This window comes from Rhizopus delemar, genomic scaffold, assembly GCF_000149305.1.
Source record: "Rhizopus delemar RA 99-880 supercont3.7 genomic scaffold, whole genome shotgun sequence".
NCBI classification, from domain to species: Eukaryota; Fungi; Mucoromycota; class Mucoromycetes; order Mucorales; family Rhizopodaceae; genus Rhizopus; species Rhizopus delemar.
The window spans coordinates 643,822-661,582 of NW_027137833.1; the positions used below are offsets into that span (position 1 = coordinate 643,822).

General features: G+C 38.6%; 9 protein-coding genes across 9 annotated transcripts; 4 read left to right on the forward strand and 5 right to left on the reverse strand.

The window, feature by feature from the left end:
• Positions 1-50: 50 nt before the first annotated feature.
• Positions 51-272, forward strand: RO3G_09446 (uncharacterized protein; the record flags this gene model as incomplete). The annotated part of the gene is made up of 1 exon (XM_067664031.1): positions 51-272. The coding sequence occupies one exon, from the start codon at positions 51-53 to the stop codon at positions 270-272; it is 222 nt and encodes a 73-aa protein (XP_067520132.1).
• Positions 273-2,076: 1,804 nt separating this feature from the next.
• RO3G_09447 (uncharacterized protein) lies at positions 2,077-3,149 on the forward strand (the record flags this gene model as incomplete). The annotated part of the gene is made up of 3 exons (XM_067664032.1): positions 2,077-2,103; positions 2,158-2,366; positions 2,414-3,149. The coding sequence occupies 3 exons, from the start codon at positions 2,077-2,079 to the stop codon at positions 3,147-3,149; spliced, it is 972 nt and encodes a 323-aa protein (XP_067520133.1).
• Positions 3,150-3,725: 576 nt separating this feature from the next.
• On the forward strand, positions 3,726-4,670 carry RO3G_09448 (uncharacterized protein; the record flags this gene model as incomplete). Its single annotated transcript, XM_067664033.1, has 1 exon — positions 3,726-4,670. The coding sequence occupies one exon, from the start codon at positions 3,726-3,728 to the stop codon at positions 4,668-4,670; it is 945 nt and encodes a 314-aa protein (XP_067520134.1).
• A 181-nt stretch (positions 4,671-4,851) lies between these two features.
• RO3G_09449 (uncharacterized protein) lies at positions 4,852-5,911 on the reverse strand (the record flags this gene model as incomplete). Its single annotated transcript, XM_067664034.1, has 4 exons — positions 4,852-4,985; positions 5,033-5,432; positions 5,546-5,675; positions 5,727-5,911. The coding sequence occupies 4 exons, from the start codon at positions 5,909-5,911 to the stop codon at positions 4,852-4,854; spliced, it is 849 nt and encodes a 282-aa protein (XP_067520135.1).
• A 410-nt stretch (positions 5,912-6,321) lies between these two features.
• Positions 6,322-6,705, reverse strand: RO3G_09450 (uncharacterized protein; the record flags this gene model as incomplete). Its single annotated transcript, XM_067664035.1, has 1 exon — positions 6,322-6,705. One exon carries the CDS (start codon positions 6,703-6,705, stop codon positions 6,322-6,324), a length of 384 nt encoding a protein of 127 aa, XP_067520136.1.
• A 745-nt stretch (positions 6,706-7,450) lies between these two features.
• On the reverse strand, positions 7,451-7,842 carry RO3G_09451 (uncharacterized protein; the record flags this gene model as incomplete). Its single annotated transcript, XM_067664036.1, has 3 exons — positions 7,451-7,481; positions 7,656-7,707; positions 7,743-7,842. 3 exons carry the CDS (start codon positions 7,840-7,842, stop codon positions 7,451-7,453), a joined length of 183 nt encoding a protein of 60 aa, XP_067520137.1.
• Positions 7,843-8,632: 790 nt separating this feature from the next.
• On the forward strand, positions 8,633-9,335 carry RO3G_09452 (uncharacterized protein; the record flags this gene model as incomplete). Its single annotated transcript, XM_067664037.1, has 3 exons — positions 8,633-8,711; positions 8,901-9,035; positions 9,088-9,335. 3 exons carry the CDS (start codon positions 8,633-8,635, stop codon positions 9,333-9,335), a joined length of 462 nt encoding a protein of 153 aa, XP_067520138.1.
• Positions 9,336-9,457: 122 nt separating this feature from the next.
• On the reverse strand, positions 9,458-9,749 carry RO3G_09453 (uncharacterized protein; the record flags this gene model as incomplete). The annotated part of the gene is made up of 2 exons (XM_067664038.1): positions 9,458-9,562; positions 9,603-9,749. The coding sequence occupies 2 exons, from the start codon at positions 9,747-9,749 to the stop codon at positions 9,458-9,460; spliced, it is 252 nt and encodes an 83-aa protein (XP_067520139.1).
• A 722-nt stretch (positions 9,750-10,471) lies between these two features.
• RO3G_09454 (uncharacterized protein) lies at positions 10,472-17,656 on the reverse strand (the record flags this gene model as incomplete). The annotated part of the gene is made up of 6 exons (XM_067664039.1): positions 10,472-10,667; positions 10,725-11,637; positions 11,691-13,646; positions 13,701-15,543; positions 15,602-16,884; positions 17,038-17,656. The coding sequence occupies 6 exons, from the start codon at positions 17,654-17,656 to the stop codon at positions 10,472-10,474; spliced, it is 6,810 nt and encodes a 2,269-aa protein (XP_067520140.1).
• Between the last annotated feature and the right edge of the window lie 105 nt (positions 17,657-17,761).

Here is a 17,761-nt window from a genome sequence, read left to right on the forward strand (position 1 = left end):
GCATCTGGAAATAAGTGCATTTTCTTCCCTGGCATTTACCGCACTTGAACATGTCTGTCTCGGCTTGGGCAGATGTTGCGCCTCTTGCCTTGAATAAGGCTTCCTCTGCTAATTTTCTATCACGAGCCTGTGCCTCTTCCGATGCCATTTCCTCCACACTCATCTTACAAAGCTTTTCAACCGTCAGCTCGCCGCTTACGACGCTTTCACGTAAGCCCGGGTTAATTTTGCTTTTGAGATTGTTTGCCAGTATGCGTACTTTTGCTTTGTAATCCTCATTGACACTTCCGTACAGTGAAAACAATCTTGTTTCGATGGCCAGTGCGCGTTTGAGGAGCAGTTCGGAGTCTGACAAATGCTGCATGAGCCTTTTTATGAAAACAGATGCATGTGTGTTTACCTGCTCCACTGTTTAGACCAATCGCAGCATACATTAATTCAATTGTCTTATTTCGTGGTATGTTTCCAGTTGATTTATATGTCACTTCATCTGTCTTTACTGTACGCGCCACCATAGCTTCATTCACTGATGTTTTTGGTGGTGAAGATGTTTGTGAGAAGGTATGACTGGTATTTAGGTTGGATTGAATTGATGGTAGTGATTTTTTAGTGTTACTGGTCGATTGGTGTACAACAACGTCATCCTTCCATTTTTTCACAACCACTTTTGCCTTGATTGATAACTTGTTATCTTTATGTGTTCTTAATTTTCCAATAAATTTGCCAATGTCGGTTTTCTAAAGAAATAAGAAACGATAGGCAAAAAAGATTTCGTTATTTTTACCTTTAAAAGTTCACCAGTAACTTTTATTTTACTCAAATTTTCCAAAATATCTAAACAAGCCTATGCACATAGGGTGAGTTGACTTTACAATCTTTTATTAAACAGAGCTTTTTTTTTTTTTTCAAACCTCAACATTGTTGTTTTCTAAGGCTGAATGAAGTGAATGTTTTGCTTTGTTGATTTGTGCTTCTGCTGTATTCATTTGAAAAAAAAAAAAAAAAAAAAAAAAAAAAAAATAGATGGATTTTTGGGTGTGTATAACTGCATTCAATCGGAAGCGAGATTTCTCAAAGTGCAGCGACTACAGCATCCATTGGCGGTATTTTCATTATCCGACGGCAGATTTGTATGCGAAAAGGTGGTTTTACTCATAATAACAAAAGGTTCATGACAAACCATTGCTTGCCAATCAATTGTCGAATAGCTCAATAAAGCGTTGAATAAATGCTTTGATATGACAGGCATAAGCTTTGGAAGTTCCAACAGCACTGGTCTTTAGCTGAAGGTGGGGGATACAATTTGGTATATCTGCTCTTTGCAGTACCAAGCTGACCCAGGTCTTATCAAACCTTGATTCATCAACAAAAACTTAATTCTTTTGATAATTTATTCTTATTCCTTTACTCAGGCAAGCAATGGTTTGTCATGAACCTTTTGTTATTATGAGTAAAACCACCTTTTCGCATACAAATCTGCCGTCGGATAATGAAAATACCGCCAATGGATGCTGTAGTCGCTGCACTTTGAGAAAACTTGATCATTTTGAATTGAAAGCGACAATAGATTTCTAAGTATATTCATTAACAGACGGAGATGATTGTCTGAATATTCCTTGTGTAATGCAATTAATGGTAAATTGTAGGTTGCTCTGTTTTTTTTTTTTTTTTTTTTTTTTTTTTTTTAAAAAAAAAAAGAATCGCTGTGCTGTGTATCAGCCTATTTAGACTTGTGTAAGTTTCTTTTTTTTTTTTTAGTCATCCATATTCCAGTTCATTGGAGTTGGATAAGAACATTGATCATTTGACAACACAAATGGTTCAATACATGATTTGATCCACTGGACAAGAAAAGAAGATGGGATAGAGGTTGTATGCTTGAGACAGGTGTCTGGGCTTGTACTAAATCTTGAAAGTAAAGCCATGTTTGATTTAACTTTGAAATGTTGCGCATTGAGATTACGCGTATTGCTAATTTTAGCAAGTAGTTTATTGAATTGAAACACAGCATGACAAATACAAGAAGATTCCAGCGCACATCCTCTGCTTTTTCTTCCTTACTACTTTATCTCAAACATGACCAACAACCCAACCATCATTTTGGTAAAGAAGATGAAAGAAAACGAAACAAGAAGAGGTGATTAACATTTGTATTAGCATTGGTATTCCTTTTCACCTTTTGCTCAAAAGGTTCGCTGGGCTCTCAATTTCAAAAAAGCAGAATACAAATTAGTAGAGATTCCAATACTTGAACCACGCCCTGAACGTCGTCCTATTGATGGTGGCTACCGAAAGACGCCGATTCTTCAGATTGGTAATCATACATTTTGCGATTCAAAGGCCATCTTTGCTGAACTTGAAAGAAGGTTTGCATTTAACATTAGGTAATCCTATCTTACCATTTTATTATCAGATTCCCTGAGCCTAGTTTTTATCCCGCTGGTCCTCAGAATGAACCCACTGAAGCCAAGGTGAAATCTCTTGCACGCTGGTTGGATAGCACGTTTTTTATGACGGTTGGGTCTCAGGTACCAGTAGATGTACTTGATGATGCCTTCCTAAAGGACCGTCAAGAGTTTTCTGGAAGACCGCTTGAGAAACAAAAGCTCAAGTTTACTGCACCTTACATGCGTCATACTCTAAAGTCTGAGTTTGAACTATTACAAACGATTGTCGCTGAAGGCAGCGAGAATGGCAAGCGATGGGCATTGGGTACCGATCAACTCTCTTTACTCGATCTTCATATTGCTATGAATAGTTGGTTTATATCTGCTCTTATTGGGTCTGAGTGGATTCAAAAGGAATTTCCCTTGTTGGCCGGTCACTTGCAAAAGACGTTGGCTGCGGTTAACTTTGATGATGCTGATTCAAGGGATAAGCTTGTTCCAGAAGAGGCCATTGAGATTGCCAAGAAGGAAAAGATAGAGTTGGTTGAGGCCAAGCATGATGGTTCGTTACCTATCGAACTTGGTGAATCGGTTGCTGTTATTCCTACTGACACGGGCGTTATTCCCTCGACTGGTAAATTAGTTCACAGTACGACGAGTGAGACTGTGATTGAACATCAAGATGAGACACACAAGAGCACTGTCTATATTCACTTTCCCGTCAATGGTTTCGTCGTTATTCCTCTTCAAAATAAACTTTAATAGACACACAATCTTTAAATCATCCAACAATTTGTTTCATCCCTCTTTGCCTTGTGTTATTCTGAATGATAATAAATCTAGATTTTATTTCGTATTACAAACATACCAGAGAACTGGATAAAGATGCTAGGATGGGAATCAACAACATAAACAGTCACTGATTCACTCCCTTCTGTCATTCAGACAAGCAAGAATATAAATAAACCTTACGCAAGATTCAATGAGGTTGGTTCAACCGGGTTTCATCCGTTGCCATGTACAACACCACATATTATCATGCAATTTATGTTGATTGGCTCAGAACAGACACGATGACACCAGGAGCCTATCAGATGACGTTCAAGAGAGAAGGAAGAAAAAAAGATAAATGAGCCAGTGTTTTCTTTTGAAGGGAGGAGGGGGGGGGGAGAAATATGGATCCTATCAGAGTTATCTTTTTTTTTTGTTTTTATCGATTTCAATATTATTTTCATAAATTATTTAATTATACTTTAACAAGTGAATGTTCATTCATTCTTTATTCATATTTTATCAACGATTTAAATCATCCATCAACGTCATCCATTTCGTATAATGATGTCTGAAGCAGAAAGTTCAAATCATCTTGCCTTCTCTCATCCACCGATCGAACGCTGTCTGTTCTTTACTGCCACCTCACCTTATTTTCAAAAAACCAATTCACTGCCTCTGACCACTCCTTTCTCTCGTCCTATCTGTTCACTATCAACTACGAGAATGAGTAAAACATTTAGGAATGAAATAAACAACCTGTTTGATCCAAAGACTGATTGGATAAAGTCTCGTTATCATCCAATCTTTACTATCCAACCTACAGAAGGCATGAGAGAATTAATTGGATTAAAAGAAACAGAGGGTGTTCATCATTTTGTACATCAATTGAATCCCAAAAAGAAGAAGAAGCCAACTGAATGGATGGAAAACAAACTGGGATTGATCATTCGACATGATGAACTATCCTCTGTGCGTCAAGGATTGATGGACCCTAAGTTTATGAAACAGGATCATTCGGAAGAAGAAAGGAGCATGAAAGAAGAGAAGACTGAGGATGAACTGAGGTCGACATCAAAGAGTGACACGAATGATCCTAAAGAGGGATGGGTCTATTACTTGCATGTGCCACTCAATCACTCCCATCTTCTTCCCAGCACAGATCGTTCACAGGATCCTTTCTTTATCCACACCCTTCAAGAACTCAGCCAGGCTTATCAAGGTCACACGCAGCTCCTCTTGGGCTTATTTGTTCACTTGCTTGAGAAACAATTCAGGGTGGTCGTCGGAGAAGGCGAACTGCGCATCTATTTTCCATTTCCGATTCCGAACAGTCAGCAAGAGGCAGTCGAACGACTGGAGAAGATGGGAATAGAGAAGGCAGATTATTATTCTATTCGACAGGAACCTAGAGTAGGACCTGATTATTTTGAAGATATTCAATTATTTATTCATCACATTGATACCTTAATTGACCAAGGATTGACAGCCAATCAGGAGAGGATATTCTAATAAAATGAGACTTGATTTTTATATGTGAAGATTCATTTATTTTTTTGAAGAGAAATATAAACAATTGAAATAAATATAAAAATAGGATTAATGATCTCTGCCAGGCAGAATACCACATCCATAGGTATGACGATTAGAATAAAATCGTAAGGTGGCCAAATAATGAAACTAGAGCAAAGGGTTAGAATGAGAGAGGTTGAATGAGGATACTTACGAAAATACCAAAGCAGACAAAGACATGCCAGATAGCATGACTTGTTAAACCGATTGAATCAAATTCACCAGGATACATCCTTTCTGGGAATCGATTGGCATCTAAAGAAGAATATGAGTCATTAGAAAACAAGAATAAAAACACTTACAGACGACGACACCAAGGATATACATCAAGACACTCAATCCAGCCAAATCAAAGAACTCACAAGAAGATTTGAATCCGTTCAGACAATAAAGATGGATCACAGGTACCGCACTGGACACAGCCATCGAAACAAAGACCGCGATACGAAGTGGTCTGTATTGTTTTGTATCCCAGCGCTTCAGAAAAGGAGCAAACATGCCGACACTTCCGAGCAGCAAAGTGAACGTCATATAACGATTTCTCATCAGCGGTCGACAATAAAAGCCATAGTATTCTGACACAAGGACTGAGGCTGTGATCAGAAAGGCGATGCCCATGTAATCCAGTGTGGCTGTAAACAATTTGACTTGACGATGTGAGTGACAGATGAAGGTATGATAGACGAATGAACAAAACAAACACTTTAGAGAGGCCACACAAAAAGTGATCAACACCGTTCGATCAGTCCAGGTTGCGTTTGGAAAATGAGTCTGAGAGAAGGGTGAGTAAGGATCGGGCAAACTGTTGTTCTTACATTAAATCCATAAATACAAAGCCATGACATAAATAGAAATCCCAACAAATGACTCCAAATATTTGCAGTCTCATTGTGAATCATAAAAATAGATTTTAAACATGCTTGGCTGGTTTGATAAAAGCGATACCTAATCTTTGGGTTATTAAATATCATCATCCTCTCTTCTGTGCTTTATTACCCTGACAAAACATATTCATTCTCTTGCCATTCTTTTGGTAATTCATGAAATAATAATAAACGTTGTGCGCCAATCATCGCTGCTTTTGCACTATCCCAAGTTTCATGCATTTGATCATCCACATACTGAAGAAGTGTCTCTTCTTGTTCTATTTCCTTCATCTTTTTATTCACAGAGGATAACATAATTTCTGATTCATATTTATTTGTCCTCATTTGAAATATCAAGTGAAGGTGGTTGCCCTGAAATGAATAAAATCAAAAGAAAGAAAAGAAAACGGAAAAAAAAGGGCAAGTTTAATTATTATGAAGGGGGGGGGGATCGGACATTGACACAGCAACAGAAAAAAAATAAAAAAAAAGGTGAATATTCCACTCTGGATGAATCACTCCACCCCCTCTCTCACTCCCCCCCCCCGCTTCCTTCCTTTTTTTTTTTATTCACCTTTTTCAATTTATTATTCACTAAAGAATATGACTCCGTTGCTACACAGACCATTCATCTTTTTTTTTTAAAAAAACCATAAAATATAACCCTTGACGAAAGGGAATCTCTTTTTCTTTAAAAGGTGGCACTGCCAGTAATTTTTATCTATTTATTTAAATGACCACTTCACCTTGACACGACCCTCTTTCTTGTGAGCAATCTTTTTGAAAGCGGCGGGAGAAAGATCGATATCATTCTTGTCACACTCGGGACAAGTATCGATCACCTTGACTGTGACCGAGCCTGACTTGCCTTGGACTTTGATCTTCTCACCACAGAGTTTCTTTTCTTTCTTACCCATACGATGCTTGGAGAGGGCAACGACCAGATCGTCATTATCAGCCTTTCCTCCACAGGATGGTTCACCCGATTTCTTCACACTGTAAAACGTAGCATGGCCAGATTTCTTGGCACTGCGAGATTCAAGACTGGCAGCTTGAGACAAGACAAAGAAGATGGCAAATAGAATCGTGGTAATCAATGTACGGACCATTGGATGAGAGAGAGAGAGAGAGACGTCCAGCGTTTGAATGGAAAGAACAAGAGAGAAAGAGAAAAAAATTTTCTCTTTCTCTCTTTATATAGCCTGCTCATCTCTCTCTTTCTCTCTCTCTCAGCTTCACTCAACAAAAAAAGAACAATTCAGGTCAAGCAATCGGAGACTAGACAAAAGTGATTAGGCAGGGACCCGCATATCTTTTTTTTTTTTTTTGTTGGGTGAATAACCAGTGATGTTTTTGAAAAAAAATCCAACAAAATGAACGATTATTAATATGTAAATCACTTTCTATATGCTTTTTTCAGTGGATATATGACTAAAATAGATGATTATTGATAAAAGGTCTATAAACTCTTTTTTTCTTTTTCTTGTTTTGCCAATCTCTGCACTAATGCATTTTTTTATTTTGCGCTCGTTAGGCTAGCTCAAGTCCAGACGATGGGCATCCCTTTTAAAGTGTCATGGGCTTTTTGACCTGCGCTTTCTTTTTAATCATTGAGTGAGTGAATTGAATTGAATAGGAAGTGTTATTTTGGTTGTCTTTGATTACAATGCATATCAATGGATAATACCAAAAAGTAGGACACGAATCGAGATAGAATCGTACAATGAATATTCGTTATGCCGGACAAATGAATATGAAACCTGTTGTATCAGAAATAATGTCATCTAAACAATTGACTTGTACTTTTTTTTTAAAAACATGTTGCCACCCATCAATCTCACTGATTTTATGTAACTAGACTAAAGGAACTCTGGTTAGAGCTAATCTAAAATGAAAAGTGAAAGCCAAGTGAGGGGGGTTTTGATCATTACTCATTGTATTGTTCTGGAATACTGAATTCTAAATGTTGAAGGGTTACCCGGATAAAAAAAATTTTTTTTTCTCTCACTCACTCACTCACTCTCTGGCAATTCAATTGATACACTCGTATTGATTTTACTTGTGTGTTCCTTTTGAAAGCAAGAACTTTTGGATCAATTGTCTTTGTTGACCTATCCAATGTGAATAGTCAATGTTCTATACTAACCTCTGCTATCGTATACAATAAGGTCTATTTGACAGCCTCGTGTTCCCTCAAGGATAATTAAAAATACTGGCTCAATGCGGATCCAATCGACGCGTTCCATCTCAGCTTATACACACTACTTTCTAGCATCCAGTCAGTAAAAGAATAAAGATATCGAATGATATAAACAAGTAGTTTTTATTGAATTATGAACGTAGATGCAAACAATCATTTCACTCTTCATTCCTTTTGATTTTCTAATTCCATTTTTCTTTATAAATAATAGCCCCGCTTTATTTTTTTTTTTTTTACAGAAAATAGAATTATTGATTTGATCCTCAGCAAACAAACCAATGGATAGATTGATCATCAAAAGAAAAAGCATAGAATAAAGAAACAATGGCCATGATCTCTATCTTTAGAAAGAATGGAAGTATAGAATAGTTTAAAGATGTAGAATAAAAAGAAGTCAATAGTTACGTCATTTGTTACTGTAAAGGAATCAGATCCTAATTTGACTTGTCACCATTACCTTTTTGTGTATTAAAAAAAGACGTTGTGTAATAGAAAAAAAAAAAGAATTTAATGTTGTATGATACGATCGAATCAAAAACAAGCTGGGATAGTTTGCCTTTTATAGGTCTGTCGGAGTGAAAGCAAATTAGACTTGTTTGAGCTCCATGTCCTTTGTCTCCTCTCTCTCTTTTTATATTAAATAGAATAATTAAAATAAATGAACTTTCTTGGATTTAGGTATAACAAAAAAGAAAATTAGAATGATTTCAATAGTAAAGAAAGAAAAGAAACTAACATGAATTAGTTTTGGAAAAAAGAATGCAAAGTCAAATAAGCATAAATCATTACAGCAGCAGAGTAAACCACTTTATCTAAGTAATCCATATGTAAATCATATGCTTGTTCAAGGAAACTTTAAAACCATTGTTGAATTACCAAAATATGTTGACGTCAATGAATGGTTATCATTCAACAGTAAGCAAAAATGAAAGGGGGATGAGAAGGAGAGACTGATGTGATCACTAGCATTCGAATTCTTTAACCATCTCAACTTATTTTATGGCTCCATCACCACCTTTTGTACACCACAAGCCTGTCCAACGATGTCTGCAGGTCCAGGGTGAGGTGTAAAACATGGTTTTTTTTTTATAAATGATTAACAAGATGATAGCGTTGAATATACATGGTCAGATTCTTTGTCTAAAAAGGCTAAATTGTCTGCACCCCAATACATTGATTACATGACAACAAGTATGGAAAATACCCTAAGTGATGAATCCATATTCCCTACAAAATCAGGTAATCATCTCATCCAACTCTTTATGTTGTTCCTGATCATCCTGTTCTGTAGGCGTTGATTTTCCAAAAGAGTTGCCGTCTGTTATCAAAAGGATGTTTGGACAGATGTTTAGATTATTTGCACACATTTATCATGAACATTATGATAAAGTATTGAGTCTGAATGAAGAACCACACTTTAATTCGCTATTTGCACACTTTATATCATTTGCAAAAGAATTTGATTTATTAGAAAAGAAAGAATTACAGCCACTGAGTGAATTGGTGGATACAATGTCAAAGAACGGTGTTATTCCTTAATAATAAATATCATGCTTCTTTATAAGCAATAATCGCTTTCAACATGGCAGTCATAATTATAAATAAGCTTTCTGATATAAATTCATGTAGACGGTATTGTTGATTTAATTCTAATCCGAGTTTTATGCAAACAATAATAAAGTGTTGTGCTCTTTCAACGATGCGATATTGTCTATCGATCCAGAACATGGATTGAAATAGACAGCTAAAGACAAAGATGATGATGTCTACAAGATATAAGTAACAATGTCATAATACCCTATTTACTTTACTAGGCAGAGGGGATTGCTTGATAGCAAATGCCAATCGAACTGACCAGTGAATGACACATTCACCTGTCTCTTTAAACCAACTCAACCAGTCCTCTTTGATTTCTTCCTTTTGCTTCATTCTTACTTTATCCACCATAGACATTCCTATTCTTTCTTCTACACTAATGATCTAGATTTCAGTACACTGTCTACTTTATGTCTACTACCTTAAAAGTTTTTTATGAATAGCGCCTTTGTTTATAGTTTTATCTATTCACACTTTAGATGTCTTATTAATTTGTATCAATTTGTTTACTTGGTAGTGCCATGATGATCATATCTATTCCAGTCAAGTATATATTCAGTGCAGTAGAATCATTTCCTTCTTCATACTCATCTGCACCCATTGAAATTAACTTTATGCCTTGACTGAGACTGTGTCTATCCAATTTGCTTGTGTACATTGAATCCATATCTTTATTCCTCATCATAATAGATTGGCTGTGCTTTTTTGAATCAAATAGAAGCATTGAAAGCACAGAAGAAAAGAAGAAAAGAAAAAGAGAGAGTGAGCCTTCAATGTTATCTATATTTTTCACATGTAAAAGATCGGAATAACAAAAAAAAAAGTTACTTTCTTTCTCTTCACTTTAATCACTGCTCTCTTTCTCTATACACATTTCATTATCCTATCACCTCTCTCTCTCTCACTTATACACATCCATTTTCTCTGTTCAATAACTCACACAGCAAGAGTATTATTAGTCGGAATCGTCGGATCTCTTTTTTATGTGTAACCAATGTACTTTTTATCTATCACTGCCAAATTCATCATTGGTACAAAAATAATTCTATTTTACTTTTTATATATAAAAAATTTGATATTTAAAGGGATTCCTTTTCAAGGATTTCTGCAACTGTCGGGTCTACTTTAGGCTGTAGAGTACAAAGTACCTTCAAAGCCGAAGCTGCCAATTGACGTACTTCATCATTGGTTGAATCCGAATAAGATTTAACAAATGTACGTTGGAGTTGTGGTAAGAAGAGCTTAAGATGCATTGGTACCTTATTCATCATTAAACTATTCAAAACATGTCAGTTTTTAATTGTCTTATACATATTGGTGTGTATGTCTTACGTGAGTGTTTGTAAAATGGCTGCCTTCACCTCGGCAGGGTAACGATCACCCAAGATACGAATAAGAGGACCTGTGATTTGTGTGACAAATGGTTTAAGGGCAGCAGCAGATGTACGATCAACCAAGTCACCAATAGCAAATGCAGATTGTTCTCTCACTTCAGTAGATCCATACATTAAACCCTGCAAAAAGATGGGTAAAACACATCCAATACCCTTGGGTAAACAGAATCCACGAAGGTCACAGCCAGGAACACCAATGCTACTCACTGCGCGTCGAGTGGGAATCACCAACTCTTCGTATTCTTCCTTAGGGATCGATTTGGTGACAGCTGTCAAGGCGTGCCATGAAGATTCAATCACCTTATCAGCGGGATCATCAAGAAGAAGCAAAAGTAAGTGAATCCAATCTGGAATATAATCAGAACAGTCGAGTTCAGTCTCCTTGAAAAATTCAGTTGTAATGTCACATGCTGTCGCACGCTTGCTAGGATTATCGTCTCTGCAGTATTCCATTAAGGCAACAGTCAAGGTATGTAAGCCATCTTCATCATCAATAGAGAGTAAGAAGGCTTCCGTGGTTGCCTTGAGTGCTTCCATTGTCTCTTCATCTTCGGTTATCATACGTGATTCAACAAGAGATTCAAGAATCGCTGCCAATCGTTTGTTTAATGCAGATCCAGCTACAGTAACAAGGGATGCAAGTGCGCGTGCATTGAAGGCTGTAATAGGAACAGTGATTAAGGTAGGAATGAGTACAGGGAAAACAGCATTAGAACGCACAGACATAATCTCCTTAAGTGCAGATAAAGCATAACCAGATGACTCATCAGAAGATTGAAGCTTGTTGAGCAACGAAGGAAGAATACTGTCAATAGCCTTGGCTCCAATACATTGGTTGAGTGTGTCAAATGCTACGTTAAAAAAGTTAAAAAAAATGTATATTCTTCTTTCGTTTTATAAATACCTTGAGCAGCAGCTTCTCTAACCTCATCAGAAGGATCACACAGGGCGTTACGAATAACAGGTACGATCTGATCAGCAAAGTCATTCACTTGTATCTTATCGGCTGAAGTCATCACTTCACTATAGGCTACAGTAACGCCCAAACGAGTGGCTTCGTCATCAGAAGACATACCTTCTTCCAATACAGGAAGGATTTCAGGAATAATACTTTCGCCCAATTTCTGGACAAGTTCGCTCAAAGTACGACCGGCTACAGCTCGTTGTTCATAGTTATCGCTAGACAAATTGTTGATAATCATATGCAACATCACAATCAAGATATCCTTCAATGTACGGGGCGTGTTAGCCACAAGTGATTTCCAGACCATGAGTGAAGCTTGTCGGACCATACCAGAAGAGTCTTGTCTGACAATATACAATGCAGCCAAGATACGGTCTCTTCTTTCCTTGCCAAGTACTTCGACCAATTGTTTCTTTTTGTTTTCAGCTGCACCATAGCCCTCGTCATGATTGGCATCGACATCTTCATCTGTAAGTTCAGTCACATTACCAAGAGCCATATCATTGTTCTTGGTGTGAATACCAGTGATACGGAAGAGTAATTCACCCACCAATTGAACTGAACTTTGTCTGATACGCCACTTGACGTCAAACAAGCCCTTCTCCAATTCGGGCAATAACAAATCGACAGCCTTTGTGGCATAGTTGGTAACAATCATACGACCAGCACGAAGTGAAGCATCACGAACATATTCTGATTCATCAGCAAGACCAGAGAGAATAGGAGGAATGATACGACCAAGATAAGGTTGGAAACGAGGACCAAAGGTGGCAGGTAAGTAGATGAGGAGTGAGATGAAACCTTCACGGACATAGGAACGGGGTGATTCGGCATTAGAGATAATTTCAGGCAATAAACCGTCCATGCGTTCAAGACCCAAACCTGCCAATACTTCAGACAAACCTTGAGCAGCACCTTGTCTATCAACACCACCTGTTTCGCTCTTGAGAGTGTCAAGTAAGTCAAGTATCAAACCAGGGAAGTTTTCTTCTCCAAGTTTCTCAACAAGAGCACCCAAGGCTTTGGCAGCTGTAGCTCGGGCAGCAGGGACAGGGTCAATCAAGACTTGATTAAGGCCTGGCAAGATCACGGTAAGATAAGGAACAAGATCCTTTTGATCAGTCAAGGAAGCCATGTTACCCACAATTTGAGCTGATTTAGTCTTGACTTCTGTTGCACGTTCACGAAGACCACGTTCTAAGATAGGCATAAGGAGTGCAAGTGAAGGTGGATCGATATAGTGGACAAAAGAAGTTTGCAAGAGTGAAGAAAGAGCAGGTGCAGTCTGGGTGTTGGGATCAGACAGGGCCTTCAACAAAATAGGCACAAGCGCTTGAATTTCAGGATTGCTGATGACTTCACCAAACAATTGAAGTGAACGGTTAGCAGAAGCTCGTACTTGAGCATGAGTATCAGCTAAGACTTCAGAAATACGAGGAATGATGTTAGGAAGTGAGACAGACAGTTGCTTTGGTGCACAGTAGGCCATGGAGCCCAAAAGTTCAACAGAGGCCTTCTTGGTACGCCACTGACGATCGTCCAAGCCTTCCAAAATGGAGGGCAAGATAAGTTTGACACAGTGGCCACTGATCTTACCCATGATCACACGAGCAGCATCTGAAGTAGCTTCACGAACATCCGCATTAGCGTCACTTGAACAAGCAAGTAAGAGAGGAATGATCTGAATGATGTAAGGTTCAAACAGACGACCCAAGGTAGCAGATAAGGTTTCAAACGCAAATAAGGCACCTTGTCTGTACTCATAAGAGCGTTTACTTTCAGCAGCATCTTTCAAAGAATTCATCACGTTGCATTCCTTGAGAGCGGTAATACCACGACCCTTTACAACACCAGCAAGACCATAGGCAGCACCACGACGTTCGGCATACTTTTCGCCTTTGAATAATTTGTTCAAAAGAGATTTGATCAAACGGGGCACCTCTTCCTTACACATCTTGATGAGAGGTGGTAGACAATCAGCGACTGCACTTTGCACTGTTTCAGAAGGTGTATCCAAGGTATCGATCAACTTTTCAACAGCCGACTTGACCTTTTCGTCACCAGAAGACAAGTAACCAGAAGCGCCACCATAAAGAATGACAACAGCCTGGCGAATATAGTCTTGCACATCACTGTTATCTGTCTTTGAATTCAAGTAACCTTCAAAGGTAGATAAAAACTCTTCGACACTTTCTTTACCGTAGGCATTGATCACAGCCATACCAGCTTCAAGCATGCGACTGCGTACTTGTTCATGACGATCACCCAAAGCTTGATCTTTAATCAAGAATTGACAAAGACCAGGAGCGTTTTTGGATTGCATAAAAGGCGCAGTCACCTTCAAGACAAAGGCAAGTCCCACACGTGCTTTCCAAGGGTCAACACGATCCATGGTTTCAGGAATAATCATACCGTATTCATCATATTCGGGATCAAGAGGGGCAGCCAAGACCTTGTATCGTTCATAGATAGCTTGAAGTGTGGCTGCTGCTGTTTCAGGGTAAATTTCTACAGCTTCAGCCATAGCCCGACTAGCAGCTTGACGGACATAATCATTGTCGGATACAATATAGGCAAGTAGTTGATCCAAATAATTATCATCCACATCCATGGCATTTTGCTCCCATTGAATTTTGGCTAACTCGGCATTAGTCTCATTTTCATCGTGGCAGGCGACCCAGAGTTCGGGTGAATAGTCAATATCAGTAAGATCAAGGTTTTCAAGAGCTTGAAGGGCAGCAGAGCGCACAAGCACTTCAGAGGACAATAAACCTTGAAGAAGCACATTGATTTCTTCTGTGGAGGCAGAATCAGCTATGGCTTCAGACAAAGTGACAAGGGAAGTCTTGGCAGATTTGCTGCAAGAAGGATATTCCTTGATGGTGTGCAACAAGGCCACAATCATCTCTTTGCGTGGCATCAGAGGAGAGTCACATTGTGTACAGTGGAATCCAATGACATCGGCAGCCATTACAATTTGTTCAAGGGCTTGCTCACTATTCTTTTCGCAGCCAATACCACCTAGTTCAATCACCTTGAAGAAAACAGGGAAACAGTAACCAAAAGAAGCGGGAGGTAATGGGCGTGATTCACTAATGAAACGTAATCGATAAAGCACACGATTTACAAGTGAATCAAGAGGTTCTTCCAACCAACGAGCAGGAATGGGATGAATATTGTTGGCACGGAAAGTAGCTAAACCAATAGCATCGCGGATATTTTGAATATCTTCAACCACGCAATCACCCAATTGAAGATAAGTGTTCAACAGCATATCGCCAACAAGAAGACCTACACGGTGGTTGCCAGCATCAAGGATCATACGTTCAATTTCAGTCAAATGCTCTTCAGCTCCTTCGCTGTTACCAGTAATAATTGCACGGACAACGTTTAAACCGAGTGCAATCTTTTCACAGCTTTGTTGAACGCTTTTACGAATCTCAGCTTCCTTCTTTAATTGAGTGTTCACTGCAGTTTGCTCTTCCTTGGTCAATTTTTGCGTTAAACCCTTCTTCTTTGCAAGTTCGGCACGAAGCTCTTCCTCCCATTCATCATCGTTCTTATTCTTTCTATTGTTGTTGCGGCTTTCGTTCTTCTTATCTTTCTTGAGGACATCAACATAAGTGACATCTGGAGAACATTTCCAAATGTTGCGTTCTAATTCTCCAATACCCTGCATCAACTCAGGTTTCAAATTCTCTTCAGCCATATCAATGAATTCAGGAATAACGTCTGGCGAGATGAAAACAATAGTAGATATAGCGGAGAGAGCAGCTTCATATAACAATTCAGACTAAAAAAAGAATGAGCATTACTGTAAACGCGCTTTTTTTTTTAAAAAAAATACTTACATCTTTGCGAGCAGCAAGCGCATTCTTTAACATATCAATGAGATAGTCTGATTTCTCTTTGACAAGTTTGCCAGGATCAACACCAGCCCTTTGAACAAGTGTAATCCAGTTGTATTTGTTGGTAGGAGAGGCAATGTATTGGTGATGTGCCAAAATGATGAGTTCAGTTACTTCAGCGTACTTTGCTGATTCATCCAAATCTTTGCTGAAGGAAGTGGCTGCATTAAGAAGGGAAGCAAGGCGATAAATCGACGTTTCCTTGTTATAACTTTCTGCGCTTGAAGCAATGACAGCTGTTGAATCTTTGGTTTGCTGTTCTAAGTCTAATAACCATTGCTTAAGGGAGCTACGCATGAAATGACCAAGCTTGACGGGATCAGCAGCTGCCAATACAGCTGTTTCATCGCGGGCTGCTCTACGCACAGTATGTTCAGGATGACTTGTTATAAGCCAGATAATAGCCTGAGCGGCCAAATAACCTGCTTTGGTTTGTACCAAGGACTCTTTTGTTTCATTTAAAAAGACATTGGCTAAAGCTCTTACCAACCAGAGACCTTCTTCGGCGCTTGTGGCCTTGGTATAGATACGGTCCCATAAGAGATAACTAGGTTTAGGCTCGGATACCAAAAGCTGTTCTGGGTATTTCTGTGATTTCAATAAATCGGTCACAGGTTGGGGGATACTAGGCCAATGCTGGATACGGCCAGAGATCATAGCAAGCATCACATAAGCATCAAGGGGTCCATCTTTCCATAACAAAGGTTTATCAATAATCTTGTTGTAGGTTTTAAACAAGGCTTGAAGGTAGTCTACTGTTTTTGAGCTTATAGTGTCACTGGGTTTTTCATGATCCCAAAACGTGGCTCCAACTGCATTAGCCCAGCTCTTTCGGGCCAAAGGTTTGACGCTATTCAATCCCTCTGTTGATGATTTGACAATTTTATTGACAAATTCTACATGGGCGTTACAATATTCGTCGGTGTAAAGTACTATTGTCCCATGGCTACGAATACCATCAATTGCAGCGGCCATTGCTTGCTCGTGAGTTTCTTTGCCAAGCACTTCAAAGTAAGCTTCCAAAGCTTTCTGACTAACAGTAGGTTTGCGAACTTGAGAAAGAGAAGAAAGCACGTTGTATGCAGTGCTACGATGTTCCCAGGAACTGACCTTTCCACTCGTCAATGCTTTTCTGATAGATTCGGCTACTTTAACCATATCCTCTTCTTCACGACAAACAAGACATAATGCTTCCCAGAATGCCTTGGCTCCTTTTACAGTTGTAGCTGAAGTAGATCGTAAATGGTTCAAAAGGGGTTCCACCCACTTTGATGCGAAAATAGATGATGGATCAAATGACAATGCGGGTGTAATACGTGCCAAGGCTCAACATCATAAGTTAGATATACGTGTCTGAATCTGTGAGTGTGCATACATACCTTGTAAAACAACTTCAGGAGATCTAAGCATCATTTTATCAACTACAGGTAAGAATTGAGATTCGAATTTATCTTTGGTCACAATATATTTGATATAATCATTGAATGAGTCCAATGCAGCAAAATGAGCTACGCTTCTTGATGAAATGACGTTCTTTAAATAATAATCTGTCAATTTATCTTCTGCGTTCTCTACCATTTGCTTTCCATCTGATCGTGTCTTTAAACGGAGACTGCTATCAATCACAATTCCGATCAAAACTGCGTTTTTAAAAGAAGGTGTGCATGTTTGTGCATTTGCAAGGGCAACATCAATGATAGTTGGGACAGCATCGGCATTAAGACGAACAGTACGTCTAACATCGGCAATTGCACTTTTACTGATCGACTTTTTGCTGTCATTGACAAGAGAATCGATTAATATGGCCTGAGCGTTTAAAACATTGCTAAACAAAACACTAGTCTTTGCTCCTTCGATTGTAACTTGCTTCAACACACAAGTGAAAAGGATGTTGATCCAGGTCAAAAGGACAAATCGTTCAGAGGCAGATGAAACGCATTCACTAAAAATCAAAAAAGCAGTTAACAAAACATTGATCCTCTCAGTTTCTTTGTTCATTTGTATTTACCCTGTTGATTTACGCTTTCCGGATCTCTCGGATTCTCGAACAATAACTGGGATAAATGTCTTTTGAAATGCTTCTGCGTTCCAGTTGTTCAACTC